Source organism: Aplysia californica, unplaced genomic scaffold (assembly GCF_000002075.1).
Source record: "Aplysia californica isolate F4 #8 unplaced genomic scaffold, AplCal3.0 scaffold01332, whole genome shotgun sequence".
Taxonomy (NCBI): Eukaryota; Metazoa; Mollusca; class Gastropoda; order Aplysiida; family Aplysiidae; genus Aplysia; species Aplysia californica.
In genome coordinates, this window is record NW_004798602.1 from 78,965 (window position 1) to 96,152 (window position 17,188).

The 17,188-nt window shown below is 42.7% G+C and overlaps 1 protein-coding gene across 1 annotated transcript in view; it reads right to left on the reverse strand.

Moving 5' to 3' along the window:
* LOC101857304 (transcription initiation factor TFIID subunit 1) overlaps positions 1-17,188 on the reverse strand; it is a gene marked incomplete at its 5' end in the record, with an annotated part of 61,244 nt that overhangs the window by 23,639 nt on the left and 20,417 nt on the right. Inside the window, 14 exon segments of the mRNA XM_013090547.1 lie at positions 984-1,192; positions 1,982-2,153; positions 3,174-3,316; positions 4,734-4,850; positions 6,119-6,242; positions 6,995-7,091; positions 9,010-9,094; positions 9,979-10,122; positions 10,957-11,079; positions 11,897-11,977; positions 13,157-13,287; positions 14,515-14,656; positions 16,306-16,420; positions 17,054-17,188. Coding sequence (XP_012946001.1) covers positions 984-1,192; positions 1,982-2,153; positions 3,174-3,316; positions 4,734-4,850; positions 6,119-6,242; positions 6,995-7,091; positions 9,010-9,094; positions 9,979-10,122; positions 10,957-11,079; positions 11,897-11,977; positions 13,157-13,287; positions 14,515-14,656; positions 16,306-16,420; positions 17,054-17,188 — 1,818 coding nt within the window.

Below are 17,188 nucleotides of genomic sequence, written 5' to 3' on the forward strand. Positions count from 1 at the left end.
TGCTCCAGCAAAGTCTTGGACATGGTGATCTTGGTGCCCTACAACCATCCTCCAACCACCCTCCACAGATCAAGCAAGAGCCCAATAAAGAACCCAATAAAGAACCCACCAAAGAACACGCTCCACCAAGAACCAAAGAACATGATTCACTCACTGCTCCAGCAAAGTCTTGGACATGGTGATCTTGGTGCCCTACAACCACCCTCCCGAGATCCAACAAGAACCCAAAAAGAACCCACCAAGAACAAAGAACAATCTCCCTCCCTCCACAGATCAAGCAAGAGCCCAATAAAGAACCCACACAAAGAACCCACAAAGAACACGCTCCACCAAGAACCAAAGAACACATGATTCACTCACTGCTCCAGCAAAGTCTTGGACATGGTGATCTTGGTGCCCTACAACCACCCTCCCGAGATCCAACAAGAACCCAAAAAGAACCCACCAAGAACAAAGAACAATCTCCCTCCCTCCACAGATCAAGCAAGAGCCCAATAAAGAACCCACACAAAGAACCCACAAAGAACACGCTCCACCAAGAACCAAAGAACACATGATTCACTCACTGCTCCAGCAAAGTCTTGGACATGGTGATCTTGGTGCCCTACAACCATCCTCCAACCACCCTCCACAGATCAAGCAAGAGCCCAATAAAGAACCCAATAAAGAACCCACCAAAGAACACGCTCCACCAAGAACCAAAGAACATGATTCACTCACTGCTCCAGCAAAGTCTTGGACATGGTGATCTTGGTGCCCTACAACCACCCTCCAACCACCCTCCACAGATCAAGCAAGAGCCCAATAAAGAACCCACCAAGAACCAAAGAACACGCTTCACCAAGAACCAAAGAACAATGTTCACTCACTGCTCCAGCAAAGTCTTGAACATGGTGATCTTGGTGCCCTCCAACCACCCTCCACAGATCAAGCAAGAGCCCAATAAAGAACCCACCAAGAACCAAAGAACACGATTCACTCACTGTTCCAGCAAAGTCTTGGACATGGTGATCTTGGTGCCCTCCACGTTGATGAGGTCCTGGTCCACCGGCATGTTCTTCTCCTCCTCCTCCTCCTGCTCCTCCGTCATGGCCACCTGCATGGCCCCCGGCCCCGCCCCGCCCTTGTTGTACATCGGGCACTCCTTGTTGGTGCGCATGTGCCCGATCTGGCCGCAGGCCCCGCACTTCATCTGCAAAGATTTACCGTGCTGGTGGTGAGTGGAAGGCCACAGGAATGTGCTCTACCACACAATCAAAGATTTACCGTGCTGGTGGTGAGTGGAAGGCCACAGGAATGTGCTCTACCACACAATCAAAGATTTACCGTGCTGATGGTGAGTGGAAGGCCACAGGAACGTGTTCTACCACACGATCAAAGATTTGGGGGTGGGGTGGGGTTTTTTCTCTGTTCATGATCAGGAATATTGTTCCATTTTTTTGTTTAAACTATGTTAAATAAAAGAATGTACTTTATTTTACTTGTAGGTTTCCAGATAAACTTGAAAAAACATGAACAAAAAACAAAACAAAAAACATAATGACCTTACATCTGACTGGGAAAAACAGGAACTTTAAAATCTTTTTTTAAAAAAATAGTTGGCTTCTACCAATTTGAAAATTTCTAGAAACGGGACCATCTACATTTTATCATATTATTATAAAGAAATACTTCCACTGCTTCATGATCATGAACAAAAGTTTATTAATAATTCAAAGTTCCCGTTACACGCGACGCATCAAAGTTCACATTACAAGCAACACACGTGACACATCAGAGGAAACTTACGCGACACATCAGAGGAAACTTACGCGACACATCAAAGTTCACGTCACACGCAACACACCTCTCTAGCTTCAACAGCACAAAGTCTGCTTCGACTATCAAGACCCCCCCGCAAGTAGCAGTTGACAAGAGAGTGACAAACATACAAAAGCTAGTAAGTAAGGAAACTTTGAGAGAACGGCGTCCCCACCAGTACCTTGGAGGCCTTGAGAAGCTGCTCCTTCTCCTTCTTTGGCTTTTTCTTGGGTGGCGGGGTGGTGGAGGGTTTCTCCTGGTTCCGCTTGATTCTCCTCAGCTGCTCCTGGATTCTCCTTCTCTCCTTCCTCATCTCCTCCTTCTGCTGGTCGTCCATCGCCGCAAACTGTTTGCTGAAATCAACATAACACCACACACGACAATGAGTTAAGAACAATGTTTGCTGAAATCAACATAACACCACACACGACAATGAGTTAAGAACAATGTTTGCTGAAATCAACATAACACCACACACGACAATGAGCTATGAACAATGTTTGCTGAAATCAACATAGCACAACACACAACAATGACGAGCTATGAACAATGTTTGCTGAAATCAACATAACACCACACACGACAATGACTTAAGAACAATGTTTGCTGAAATCGACAACAACACAACGACTTATAACCAACATTTTAAAAAAGTTTTTATAAGTGCTTTTCGGCAATTGGAACACAATAAGATCATATAAGTGCCGAAGATTAAAAGTGTAGCAAAGAGAGTAACAAACACAAAATAAAGGAGAGATGAGGATGATAGACGTTTGACAGGGAAAGAAGGAGTAAACCACACTAGAGCACCCGCAGCAAAAAGGCACAATGAGTTATGACCAGTACTTGCTGAAATCAACATAACACAATAATAATAATAATAATAATATAATAATAGATAGCATTTGTATAGCGCATATCCCCGCTCAACAGCAGGCTCTATGCGCTTTTCACTATATTATTACCCCAGCAGACCATAGAACACTCCGAAACATTCTCAGCTTCCTGGGAAACACAACACATGACAACGAGTTATGAACAATGTTTGCTGCAGTCATCCAAAACACAGCATGACACAGCACAAAAAAAGATTTTTGACAACAGAGCAACCATTTGTATACTTACGACCTAAGAACATGCATCAAAATAACACTGAGTGGCTATCTAGCTTACGATTATTATTGTTTATATTGCTGCTTGTTTGTATTATGCATGCGATTGTAAGCCTGCATGTGTGTGAATGTGTGAGCGCGCGCGCGCGTGTGTGTGAGTACACGAGGTGAAACACCAAACCAATGTGCCAGGATCTGGACAATAAAGATATATCTTATCTTATCTTATTCTGAGGACCATCTAGTTCTGCGTCTACTCACATGAAGTTTGGATCCCTGGTCTGTCGTATCCTGAGGTAAGCGTCGATGACCACGGGGTTACTGACCATCTCCGACCTCTGGTACTGGCGGCCCGTGTCGTCGTGAAACGTGCGCACAATCTTCAACTTCCGCCCGCGGTGTTGCTGGAATTTTTGTTTTATTTTAGTGTTTTACAAATTCAATCTCGTTTTTACACACTCATTCAGATGTTTTCTACACACTCAATAATGTTTTTTAACGCTCTCAACCACATGTTTTTATACACTTAATCACATGATTTTTATACACTCAACCACGTTTTTACACAATCATGCAGATGTTTTTTACAAACTCAATTGCACATGTTTTTTTACAAACTCAATCAAATGTTTACACACTCAACTGAAAATGTTTTTACACACTCAACCATATGTTTTTAGTTTAGTTTTAGTAGAGGTTTTACTGCGCTTGCAAAACAATACAGTCACAAAAGAGCGGAAGGTCAGAGGTGTTACAAGAGAGTAAAAAAGAAAAAAAAAGAAGGAGAGATAAGGACGATAGATGTTTGATAGGAAAGAAGGAGCAAATCACACCAGAGCACCCGCCAACCACCCACGTTGCTGAAGGAACACGAGATGACATCATCAGTGGAGCACACACTTATCAGACAGCGCCACACAAACAATTAACTGGCTTTTCTTTTTCACATACCCATTTACACACTCAATCACGTTTTTACACACTCAATTGCACATGTTTTTTTACACACTCAATCACAGGTTTCAACAAAGGAACGCACTCAAAGCCCAACCAAAAAAATATATCAAAATAGAAAACAATAATCAAACAAACTGTGATACTGCTAACTCCAGTCCAGAAACAAGGCTGTCTGCCCACAAAGATATGTGCTCATTTCACAGACCCTGACTAACCTCAACTAACTTGACCAACTAAGACTAATTTCAAGGACTCCACGGCAACTATTTCTTAGTTTTGCTTCAGTAGAGGTTTTCCGGCGCTCGCAACTGCACACAGTCATATGAGCGCAAGAAGATTAGAGGAATAACAAGAGAGTAACAAACATAAAAAAGAAGAAGGGAGATATAGGTTGCTAGATGTTTGATAGGAAAGAAGAAGCAAACCACACCAGAGCACCCGCCGACCACCCACAACGAATTCGTAAAAGCAAAAAAAATAAAAGCCCACAACGCCCGCTGGCCTGGGATATGAAGAGAGATTAAGTCGTCGACAGATGGAGAGAAAGGGGAAGGACTTTTACTAACTTGACTAGCTTCACCGACTTGATTAACTTTCACCAACTTGACTGACTTCACGACAACTATTTCTTAATACTTTGCCACCACAAGGCTCATGAAGTAAAAACCCTCGCAATCAACAGCAAAAGGCATTTTGGGGAAAATCCAAAGAAACTGGGTGGTAAACATGGCTGATCGGCGAGATGTGACGGCAAACAAAGCGTTAAAGACAAAAAAATAAACGCCCACAGCGCCCAACAGGCCTGGGATGTGAAGCATGACTAAGTTGTCGACGGATGGAAAGAAAGGGGAAGGAGAAATCTACCATCATGTCGTCCTCCTTGGAGTTGCTCGTCTTGCTCTTCTTGTCCTTGTCTGCGATCTCTCCTTTGAGCATGCGCTGCAACTCTCGCCGCTCCGCCTCCTCCTTCTCACGGGACAACTGGGGAGAGAGAGAACAGACGAATACAGTGAGGAAGAGAACAGACGAATACAGTGAGGAAGAGAACAGGTGAACAGAGAACAAACAGACACTATAAGTAGGACAACTGAGGAGAGAGAGAACAGACGAATACAGTGAGGAAGACAACAGATGAACAGAGAACAAACAGACACTATAAGTAGGACAACTGGGGAGAGAGATAGAGAACAGACGAATACAGCGAGGAAGAGAACAGATGAACAGAGAACAAACAGACACTATAAGTAGGACAACTGGGGAGAGAGAGAGAGAGAGAACAGACGAATACAGCGAGGAAGAGAACAGATGAACAGAGAACAAACAGACACTATAAGTAGGACAACTGGGGAGAGAGAGAACACACGAATACAGTGAGGAAGAGAACAGATGAACAGAGAACAGACACTATAAGTAGGACAACTGGGGGGAGAGAGAGAGAGAGAGAGAGAGAGAGAACAGAGGAATACAGTGAGGAAGAGAACAGATGAACAGAGAACAAACAGACACTATAAGTAGGACAACTGGGGAGAGAGAGAACAGACGAATACAGTGAGGAAGAGAACAGACGAACAGAGAACAAACAGACGGACAACTGGGAAGAGAGAGAGAGAGAACAGAGGAATACAGTGAGGAAGAAAACAGATGAACAGAGAACAAACAGACACTATAAGTAGGACAACTGAGGAGAGAGAGAGAGAACAGACGAATACAGCGAGGAAGAGAACAGATGAACAGAGAACAAACAGACACTATAAGTAGGACAACTGGGGAGAGAGAGAACAGACGAATACAGCGAGGAAGAGAACAGATGAACAGAGAACAAACAGACACTATAAGTAGGACAACTGGGGAGAGAGAGAGAGAACAGACGAATACAGTGAGGAAGAGAACAGATGAACAGAGAACAAACAGACACTATAAGTAGGACAACTGGAGAGAGAGAGAACAGACGCAATTTTTTTTTCCGAAAGAGTTTTACGGCACTTGCAACACAATAAGGTTATATAAGAGCCGAAGATTAGAGGGTCTTTTTGTGTTTTAGTAGAGGGTTTTACAGCGCTCGCAACTGCATAAGGTCATATGAGCGCCAAGGGGTGGGTGTCAACAGAGAAGTCTTTACAGGGAATCAGACTTAGAACTGGTCAACAGAATCTAGCGGGGTCCGGTGAGTCATGACCCACAAGCCCGGCGGTCAACAGAATCTAGCGGGGTCCGGTGAGTCGTAACCCTCTAGCCCGGCGGTCAGTCACCTGAGTGCTAGTCTTCTTGTTGGACAACATGCTCTCGATGTTCTTGCCCATCTCCTCAAAGTCCGAGTCCTCGCCCGACGTGGATTCCTCGTCTGTGGATAACGTCTCCGTGGAAGCCAGAACCCTGGGGGAAGTTTTATATATATATATATATGTGTGTGTGTGTGTGTGTGAGGCAGTGTGGTGAAATCAGGTGCTCGTCAAAATAACGAAATCGGAGAAGCAAGCATGTTTCCGCTAGTTCGGAAATTGTTATCGAATTTTTAATTTTTGGTTTAACCTCTTTTCCGTCCTTACAAAAACACATTTCCAGGTGAATTTTACTAGAAACCATTGATTAAAAGCACAAAATATGTCAGTTTTCAGTTTTCAGAGACTCCTTAGCTATTGGAGCTACCAAACTTGGGAGGCCATTTTCTCGCTAATTTCACCACTGAAACCAGGCTACCTAACTTCCTTCAATTGCAAATATCTTGAATTCTATTCCAGATAAAAGGGATATTTATTTCATTGGTTCTTGTTCTTGTTCTTGTTTCAGGAAGCAACATCCCTGCACTCCGGACATGTCCATTGATGCTCCGTTGTTCATTGGAAGCAAGGCAAATAAATCAGCTTTCAGATGATGCCAAGCGCCTGATTCCACCCCCCCGTCGTGACACATATATTTATGGGAACAATGTGGCAAATGTGTTTTCTATATACATATTCATGTACTGATCACATTTTATTACTGGAAGAATTTACTCTCAAATCCCTGATTGTCAAATCCAGGAGAGTTCCAGGACACCAGGCACAGTCGGCAAACCTGTTTTAGAAACAATCAGACGGAACCAGACCTATATAATGAGAAGTTGGAAAGCTCAAGGCAGCCCTCACCTATTCTGCAAGTCAAAGATTCGCTGGCATTCCTCTTTGTAGCGCTCCATGTGCTCGGCAGCAGAGTAGCGGTTTCCACGAGCAAACTTTACCCAACCTGGGAACACACAACGCACAGACAACGTTTCACGGAGGAAACACATGATGAAAATCTGCCCCAACCTGGGAACACGCAAACGCATGGACAATGTTTCGTGGAGGTACAGTCAAACATCATTTGTGAGGCAGCGTGGTGGAATCAGGCTCTCGTCAAAATAATCAAAGTGAAGAAACTGGCATTTTCTCGCAGGTTTGTGAATTTTTTTCAAATTTTTGTTTTTTGGCTGAACACCTTTCATATCCATTTAAGAACTCATTTCTGTGTGGATTTTTCTGAAAAACGTTGATTAAAGGCACAAAAAATGTAAATTTTTAGTTACCACAGACTCTTAAGCTAAGGAAATAACTAATCTTTGGCGGCCATTTTCTCACTAATCTTGCCTCTGAAAACCGATGACCCCCACCCCCTTCATTCGCAAATAACTCGACTAATGTTCTAGATAAATGGATATTTTTTCCCCTCAAATAAAGACAAATGAACAAGCTTGAAGATGACACCAATAACTCCACATGCCCAAAAATTGACGAGAGCCTGATTCCACCGCGCTGCCTCACATTTGTTTTCTCCTCATATTACTTCAGAAAAAGTCAGTAAATGTAAGGATCTAAGGCCACTATCTCAATACTATGAGGTTATTGAAGAGGAGAGACCTCCAAATTCAGCATCTATCTGTAGAAGAACCCAGCCACTAGGGCTGGTTTGTTTTTTGTTTTTGTAAAGTGTTTTACGGCGCTCGCAACTGCATAAGGTCATATGAGCGCGCGGGACACTCCTAATATTTTCAGTTGGTAGGAAATTTTGAATTTTGCCCGGGTGGCGGCCGAAGCCTACTCTTATCGATTTTAGACCACCAAGGGATCTTTAACGTGCGCAACTTGCACACGGGCCCTCCGAGATTTTTCGCCCTTGTCCGAGAAGGATAGGTGTAGATGTTTCCTACCAGAAGATCAGGGGTGTGGCAGAAAGACAGCAGTAAGGAGGAGCCAAGGAGTAGCAATAGAAAGGCTGCAGAAAGAGTCAGGAGCCCAGAGGAGGGGGCAAAGGAGGTGAGGGGGTGGGGGCAGAAAGTGGAAATGAAAGCAGACAACAGAACATTGCTAGAGAGCAGGAAAGGAGTTGAAAGGAGACAATTTTAGAGAAGAAAATTTTTCGGTCGCTACCCGGATTCGAACCCGGGACTTTTGAATGAGAGGCCAACACCTTAACCTCTAGGCCACGAGAGCCCCCCTAGGGCTCGGCAATGAGTCGCTTTAACAAAATTCAGATAATATGTTAGTGCGCCTCTTCTGCAATTAGTATGATATGAACCGCTTCGTCAAAAGGGTTGGAACCACTTTGACAAACGGGTTAGCATCACTTCAACAAATTGGAGCACCCACTTTGGCAAACGGGTCAGGAAAGGGAGTTAAAAGGAGTCTGAATTCGGAAAATGTTTCATTGAGAATTATCCGGTTATCATTATAGTTTATCCGGATCTTGCCCACCTCTACCAGCCACACGGGCTGGGAGCCTTGCAAAACGACCCTAAGTTCAAGAATGATCAAAAACTCAAACACAACGTCATCACACAGGGAGTTGTAGTTTAGTTTTAGTAAGAGTTTTACGGCACTTGCAACACAATAAGGTCGTATAAGTGCCGAAGATTAGAGTGGAGGTGTTACAATAGAGTAACGAACACAAAAACGGAGGAGAGATCAGAACGACTGTTGTTTGATATCATTTTCGCTACACAATTATCAGTTTCACAATTATCATTTTCATTTTACAATCATCATTTTCATTATCATTTTCATGATACAATCATCATTTTCATTATCATTTTCATTACACATTATCATTTTCATTACACAATCATCTTTTCCATGACACAATCATCCCTCTCAATCCCGGCGTCCCCCCCGAGGTGTCGACTCACCAGTAGTGTCTTGTCCTTGCTTGGCCTGCTCTGTCGACATGGTCCTCACCACGTCAATTACCTCCCATCTAGACAGCTTCTTGATCTGAGTCACAATAAAATATAGTACGCAATTTTTTAGCTTTCGGGAAAGATTTGCATCGCCTGCAACACAATAAGGTCATATAAGTGCTGAAGATTACAGGTGTTTTAGTTTTAATAAAAGTTTTTAAAAAGTTTTAGTAGAGGTTTTATGGCGCTCGCAACTGCATAAGGTCATATGAGCGCCAGAAGATTAGAGGTGTTACAAGAGAGTAACAAACATAAAAAAGAAAGAGAGGAGAAAAAGATGATTGATGTTTGACAGAAAAGAAGAAGTAAACCACATCAGAGCACCCGCCAACCACACACAGTTACGATAAAACCGGTGTACATTTCAAAGTTTTTATTAAAAGTTTTGCGTCGCTTGCAATAAAATGATGTCATATAAGTGTCGAAGACTAGAGGTGTTAGTAGAGAGTAACATACAAAGAAAAGAAGGACCAGAGAAAAGGACGATAGGTACTGACCGCTATCAGAAGGTACAGGTACTGACCGCTATCAGAAGGCACAGGTATCGACCTCTATCAGAAGGTAAAGGTACTGACCGCTATCAGAAGGTAAAGGTACTGACCGCTATCAGAAGGCACAGGTACTGACCGCTATCAGAAGGCACAGGTATCAACCTCTTTCAGAAGGCACAGGTACTGACCGCTATCAGAAGGCACAGGTATCGACCGCTATCAGAAGGCACAGGTACTGACCGCTATCAGAAGGTACAGGTACTGACCGCTATCAGAAGGCACAGGTATCGACCTCTATCAGAAGGCACAGGTACTGACCGCTATCAGAAGGCACAGGTATCGACCGCTATCAGAAGGTACAGGTATCGACCTCTATCAGAAGGCACAGGTATCGACCTCTATCAGAAGGTACAGACACAGTACCTACCTCGGGTTCAGGAACTCCAAACTTGCGAAGGAGCTGCTTAGCGTCTTGTAAGTTCAGCTTTCTCAAGTCAGCGTCTGTCCCCGTCACCGTCTTTTTCACGGGCGTTTCTTTGGCCTCTTCCTTGGTGGTTGGCTTGTTGGGCACCTGAGAAAAGGGACCAAACGATGAGTTTGAAATGAAATACAACAATATATGTTACAAACACCTCTCTCAGGAACCCGAGAAAAGGGACCAAACGATGAGTTTGAAATGAAATACAACAATATATGTTGCAAGCATCTCTCTCAGGAACCCGAGAAAAGGGACCAAACGATGAGTTTGAAATGAAATACAACAATATATGTTACAAACACCTCTCTCAGGAACCCGAGAAAAGGGACCAAACGATGAGTTTGAAATGAAATACAACAATATATGTTACAAACACCTCTCTCAGGAACCCGAGAAAAGGGACAAAATGACAAGTTTAACAAGAAATGTAACATACATCATGAACACCCCTCTCAGAAACTCAGAAGTAAAGAAAGATAAAAAAGATCATTTTACCAAGACAGAAGGAAGATACAACACAGAGGTGAGGATTTCAGTTGCTGGTTCTCCTAAAACGAAACATCTATCTCTTGCAGCATCTGCCAAGAGTAAATAAAACTGACGGCAAACGGATTATAAAAAATTCTAGGTACCTATTTTTTTTAATTTAAAAAAAAAAATGAATAATGCCCTTCCTCAACGTGAAATGCACAAAAGTTCAACGACCCGTTCTGGTCTTCCTTCAGGCCCAGTCGGAGTCGGATTACAATTTGCCTACCAGGCAGGAAAAATTAAACCGGTTCCGCTGATCTCGCCGGAGAAAGCAGTGAAAGGCAGAGGATTTTTAAAAAGCCCGATTTCCGTTTTAGCCGGAAAACTGGCAACCCTGCCTAAAACTCTCAGTGAAAACTTAAAAAGGACGAGCGAGCGTGCGAATCGACCACCGACCTTGATGTAGGAGAATCCCTCGCCACAGCCTGTGGGGTCGGCCAGACCGGTCAGCTGTAGCAGACACTTGCCCTTCATGGCCGAGATGTACGCCCGTGTCGTGTTCCACGGGGCCACCCGGATCTGAGGAGGGGGGGGGATGTAAGGTCACATCGTAAAACACGCAGTAAAACATATCAACCGACTGTAAAACATACTGAAAAACATATTGACTGTAAAACATATTGACTGAAAAACATATTGACTGAAAAACATATTGACTGTAAAACATATTGACTGAAAAACATACTGCAAAACATATCGACTGTAAAACATACTGTAAAACATTCAATACAGGGTAAACAATATGAAAGAAACAGTAGTGAATGATCTATGGCTTCCAGACATTGCTCACACATACATAAATACCAACAATTTAATCAAACCTGTCTTTTGCTCATCTACAGATATTATATTTGAGAAAGTTCGTCACTTTCGTCGCCTAAAACTTCAGAAACACTTAACTTTCTAATTTGAAAAGCATAACAGTGGTTCATAATCATTTAAAGGGTGCACAGTTACATCAAGGGGTACGACTGTAGTCACTGTAGTTTAATTTTCAGTTTTTCATTAGTTTTGTTTAGATCTAATCTTGGGAAAGTCCGTCTTCTAAGACGCCATTGTAAACAAGTGAGGCTTCTGTTCACAAGCAGTGCGCACTGATTCTACAATGACTTGACAAGTCCGTTCATCAAACGGGTACCCAGCTAGTACATACGTAAATACCAACGAGTTAGTCAAACCTGTCTTCTGTTCACACATACATAAACACCACTTTGTCGATTAAACTTGTCTTCTGTTCACACATACATAAACACCACTTTGTCCATCACACCTGTCTTCTGCTCACACATACAAAATACCAACAAGTTAATCAAACCTGTCTTCTACTCATACATACCTCATCATCAATCTTGGTCTGTGTGTCCTCTTCATTTTCCTCCTCCGGAGAAAACAACGACTTCTCTCCATATCCAGCATCCTGGGGGTGGGGTGGGTGATGGTGGTCGTGGGATAGAACAATCGAAACTCAAATATTGTCAAACAACAACACTCATATATATCATCAAATAACAACACTTAAATATCATCAAAGAACTAAACTCGATTATCATCAAACAAATTGACGGTTTTCCTGCTCCTACACAAAACAGCATTCTTTGACTAGAACATATTGAATTTGGTCGACTGAAAGTTAAAACTAACACCTATAGTCATGTATCCCTTTTTTATAATGCTGATGTAAAATGGAATAAAAGTGTCCACAAAATGTGAGGCAGCGTGGTGGAATCAGGCTCTCGTCAAAATAATCAAAGTGAAGAGACTTGCATTTTTCTGTAGGTCTGTGAATTTTTATCAAATTATTTTTTGGGGGCTCAACACCTTTCATGCCCTTTAAAGAACTCATTTCTGAGTGGATTTTTCGGAAAAGTATTGATTAAAGGCACAAAAATGTAAATTTTCAGTTACCACGGACTCTTAAGCTAAGGAAATAACTAATCTTTGGCGGCCATTTTCTCACTAATTTTACCTCTGAAAACAGGTGACCCCCACCTCCTTCTTTCGCAAATATCTCGACTTGTATTCAAGATAAATGGATATTTTTTCCATCCAAATAAGGACAAGTGAACAAGCTTTAAGAAGATACCAATAACTGTACATGCCCAAAAATTGACGAGATCCTGATTCCACCACGCTGCCTCACATATGAAAAGTGAAAAGTCAAAACTTTTTTCACAGTGCAATGGGCCTCAAAGCCACATAGGACAGAGACAAAGTCAGATGCAAAATCTTTAAGAATTTATTTTAAAACCAACCTTATCAATCAAATGCTCATTTCCTCCACTACTCTCCCTCTACTACACGACCTCACCTTATGCCTCTCGCGACCTCAGTGCTTTCTTGTCCTATCTCCATTTTTTTTTACATTGAAAGTGTGACTTCTTCCTAAGCTCACTCTTTGTTATAAACTGTTTTAACTGTTAAAAGAAATGGAGACACGACAAGAAAGCACTGAGGTCACGCTCTGCTCCCCTCTCAAACTGTACCAGCCACAACACTGCTCGAGAGACACCATGGCCCGTATCTCTTCCCCTCTCTCTCCTCTCCCTCTCCTCCCTCACCTTGAGCCTCTCCTCTCCTCTCCTCCCCCCCTCCTCACCTTCAGCCTCTGCTCGGCTGTGATCAAGCTGTACCAGCCACAGCACTGTTCAGGAGACACCATGGCCCGGATCTCCTCCTCCGTCGGCAGACGGAAGTCCGGCTTCAGCACCCACCAGTTCGAGTCCATGCCTGGGGGGGAAGAGGGAGTTGGACAAGACAATAATAACATGAACATAAAATAACAACAAAATAACAATAATGATGATAAGAATTTTCACACAAAACAACAACAAAACAATAATGACAATAAATAGCTTCGTGTAGCCACCTCAGCCCATCATGAGGGCCCAAAGCACATGATAAGTGAGCTGATAGTTCTGTACATTGACAGTAATCACAGAGACAGAGAGAGGTAATCACAGTGACAGAGAGAGTGATAGTTCTGTACATTGACAGTAATCACAGTGACAGAGAGAGTGATAGTTCTGTACATTGACAGTAATCACAGAGACAGACAGAGGCTGAAAGTTATGTGGATTTACGGTAATCATGGTGACAGAGAGAGAGTGATAGTTCTGTACATTGACAGTAATCAAAGTGACAGAGAGAGAGTGATAGTTTTGTACATTGACAGTAATTACAGTGACAGAGAGAGAGTGATAGTTCTGTACATTGACAGTAATCACAGTGACACAGAGAGGCTGAAAGTTCTGTACATTGACAGTAATCACAGTGACAGAGAGAGGCTGAAAGTTATGTGGATTTACAGTAATCATGGTGACAGAGACAGGCTGATAGTTCTGTACATTTACAGTAATCACAGTGACAGAGAGAGGCTGAAAGTTCTGTACATTGACAGTAATCACAGTGACAGAGAGAGGCTGAAAGTTATGTGAATTTACGGTAATCATGGTGACAGAGAGAGAGTGATAGTTCTGTACATTGACAGTAATCAAAGTGACAGAGAGAGAGTGATAGTTTTGTACATTGACAGTAATCACAGTGACAGAGAGAGTGATAGTTTTGTTCATTGACAGTAATCACGGTGACACAGAGAGGCTGAAAGTTATGTGGATTTACGGTAATCACGGTGACACTGAGAGGCTGATAGTTCATAGTTCTGTACATTGACAGTAGTCACAGTGACAGAGAGAGTGATAGTTCTGTACATTGATAGTAGACACAGACAGAGAGGCTGAAAGTTCTGTACATTGACAGTAATCACAAACAGAGAGGCTGAAAGTTCTGTACTTTTTTAATAACCACAGTGACAGAGAGGCTGAAAGTAATGTACTTTTTACTTTTTTAATAACCACAGTGACAGAGAGGCTGAAAGTAATGCACTTTTTTAATAACCACAGTGACAGAGAGGTCACTGAGACTAGAAAAGAACGACTAAAGACATGTCCCCCCCACCTGTTCTCTTGAAGTCAGCGCACAGTTTCAGCCTTTTCCTGATGCTGCTCTCCGAGTGCGCCAAAAACGCTTTCTTGATGTCCTCCATCTTGATTCTGCGCGGCTCGTCCTTGCTCTTCCAGAACAGCCTGTAGATGAACACCTGGCGACCACAAGAGAAATTTATTGTCACTGGCACTACAGACCATGGAACAGACCACACTACAGACCAGCCAACTCAAAAATGGTGAATTGGTATAGGTTTAACGCCCGTATCAACACTGTTAGGTTATTCAAGAGGCGGGACCTCCGAGCTTAACATCCTTCTCTGAAAGGAATAGGCCAAGCAGGAAATTTGCGTAAAGTGACTTTCTCAAGGATGACAATGTCGGACCGAGCTAAGGCTCGAGCCCCCGAACCTGCAGTCTCACGATAACGAGTCCGGTAGCATAACCACCAGACTACTGACGCCACTTCAGCCAACTCAGCAAAGGTATCCAGCTCACAAAAATTGAGTCTACAAAATTACTTTCTTATGACAGCAGTCCAGATGGTAGTAACAACACTGACTTTATCAAAATTAGAAAACTGTAACACCATCTTGCCTGGCATGACGGCTGAAAAACTTTCAAAGTTTCAACTTCTTAAAAACCAAGAATTAAAACTAATAATAAAACAAAATCAATCAGAGCATGTAACCCATGTTCTCAAAGAACTACATTGGCAGCCGGTAAAGCAAAGGATCAAATACAAAAACTGCGGTTTTCTGTTATAAATGTCTCAACTCAATAACACTGAATCTATATATCTAAAACAATTCCTGGAATAATATTATCCTAGAGCCCTCAGATCATCCACCGATAAACTGATGCATAAAACTGTTAACGAAGTTACAAAATGTACACGACTGTTCCAATCTTATTTTGGGGTTCCCGTGTATGGAACAAACTCCCACAAAACATATAAAGTGGCCTGACTATTCAGATTTTTACAAACAGCTGAAAAAATTACTTATTCACAAATGCGTACTTGTCATAAGGATGTTACATCCCCTTAAAACACCGTTTCTCCCCAAAGAGTGTGTGTCCTTTTGCGTGACGCAGCGTCACATCATGAGTGGTTCTTATCGCTCCAAAACCAATCAAGTAAGATTATAAAAAACCCATCTCCTTACATGCAACGTGACCTTGACCTTGATGTAGCGTCACATCATGAGTGGTTCTTACCGCTCCAAAACCAATCAAGTAATATAATAAAATACCCGTATCCTTACAAGCAACGCACGACGTTTAGCCATGCGTGACCGCCGCCTGTGATGGTCCATGTAGTGACCGAGACCTCGTCTCACCCAACAGACTTATGATCTGACAGGTTTAAAGCATCGCCATTGGTCAAAATACCAAGCCAAGGAGTGCCGGTCGAAACGCCGCGTGTGTTGTGTGTGATGTTGTCAAGCTTAAGGATACACACCTCACTACTCATCCCTAACGACTGATGAGCACGACACGACGTCACGTCGCACCTAAGGAGACATATGCTAAAGCAGTGAGAATACAAGGGAAATAAAATCACAGCGTGTGGGGTTCGGAAAGAAGGAGCTAAGGAGTAGCAATAGAAAGGCCTCAGAAAGAGTCAGGAGCCCAGAGGAGGGGGAAAAGGAGGTGAGGGGGGAGGGGGCAGAAAGTGGAGACGAAAGCAGACGACAGAATATAGCTAGAGAGCAGGAAAGGAGGTGAAAGGAGAAAATTTTTCCGGCGCTACCCGGATTTGAACTCGGACCTTTGAATGAGAGAGAGCCCCCAGTGTGTGTACCTGTAAGAAGTCCCGGACAAAGTTGTTGGCCCTCTTTGAGTTGGGCCCGGGGACTTCCATGAGCGGACCCTCCTGCCCCACAGCGTAGATTGTCTCCACTTCCCGCACAAAATACCTGGGGAATAGCACAGGTACAGGCAAATCTCTCAACACCTACGGAACAATACACATAGTGTCAAATTTTTGAAATACCTGTGGAACAACAAAACTAGTCAAAATCTTTGATGTACCTAGGTCTATCCCAGCCTTTTTTCACAAGCAAAATGTTCAAGGCCATTCATTTTTTTAAAAGCGGAGGACCACTGTTTATTTTTAGCGGTGGTCGACCGATTTTTTTCTTGTTTTTTACAAGAAAAAATCGGTTGACCACTGCTAAAAATAGAAAGAAAAAAAATCGGTGGTAAAAACAAAAAAAGTAAAAATCAGTGGACCACCGTTATAATTTTTTTTTTTTATAAAAAAATTAAAATCAGTGGACCATCGCAAAAAAAATTTTTAAACAAGAAAAAATCCTTGGACCACCGTAAAAAATAAAATATTTTTAAAAATCATGGGACCACCATTATAACCAAAAAAAACCCAGATAAAATTGTAAGACCTCCGGCAGAAAATTGTTTCCTTCTAAAAGACAAGAATCGATCACTTTTAAAAGACAAGAATCAATCACCATTAAAAGAAGACAAAAAAAAAGAAAAACTCAGTGTACCGCCGAAAAAAAAAACCCAAAACAACTCAGTGGCTCACTCACCCGTGTCGAGTGCGGATGACCAGGAAGTCGGTGGGCGCCACCTTGTGTTCGTAGATCGGGGATCGGAACATGTTGTTCTCCAGCGCCTGCTGGCAGTTGCCAGGTTTCAGCGCCCCGATGAACGGCGAGGTGTGG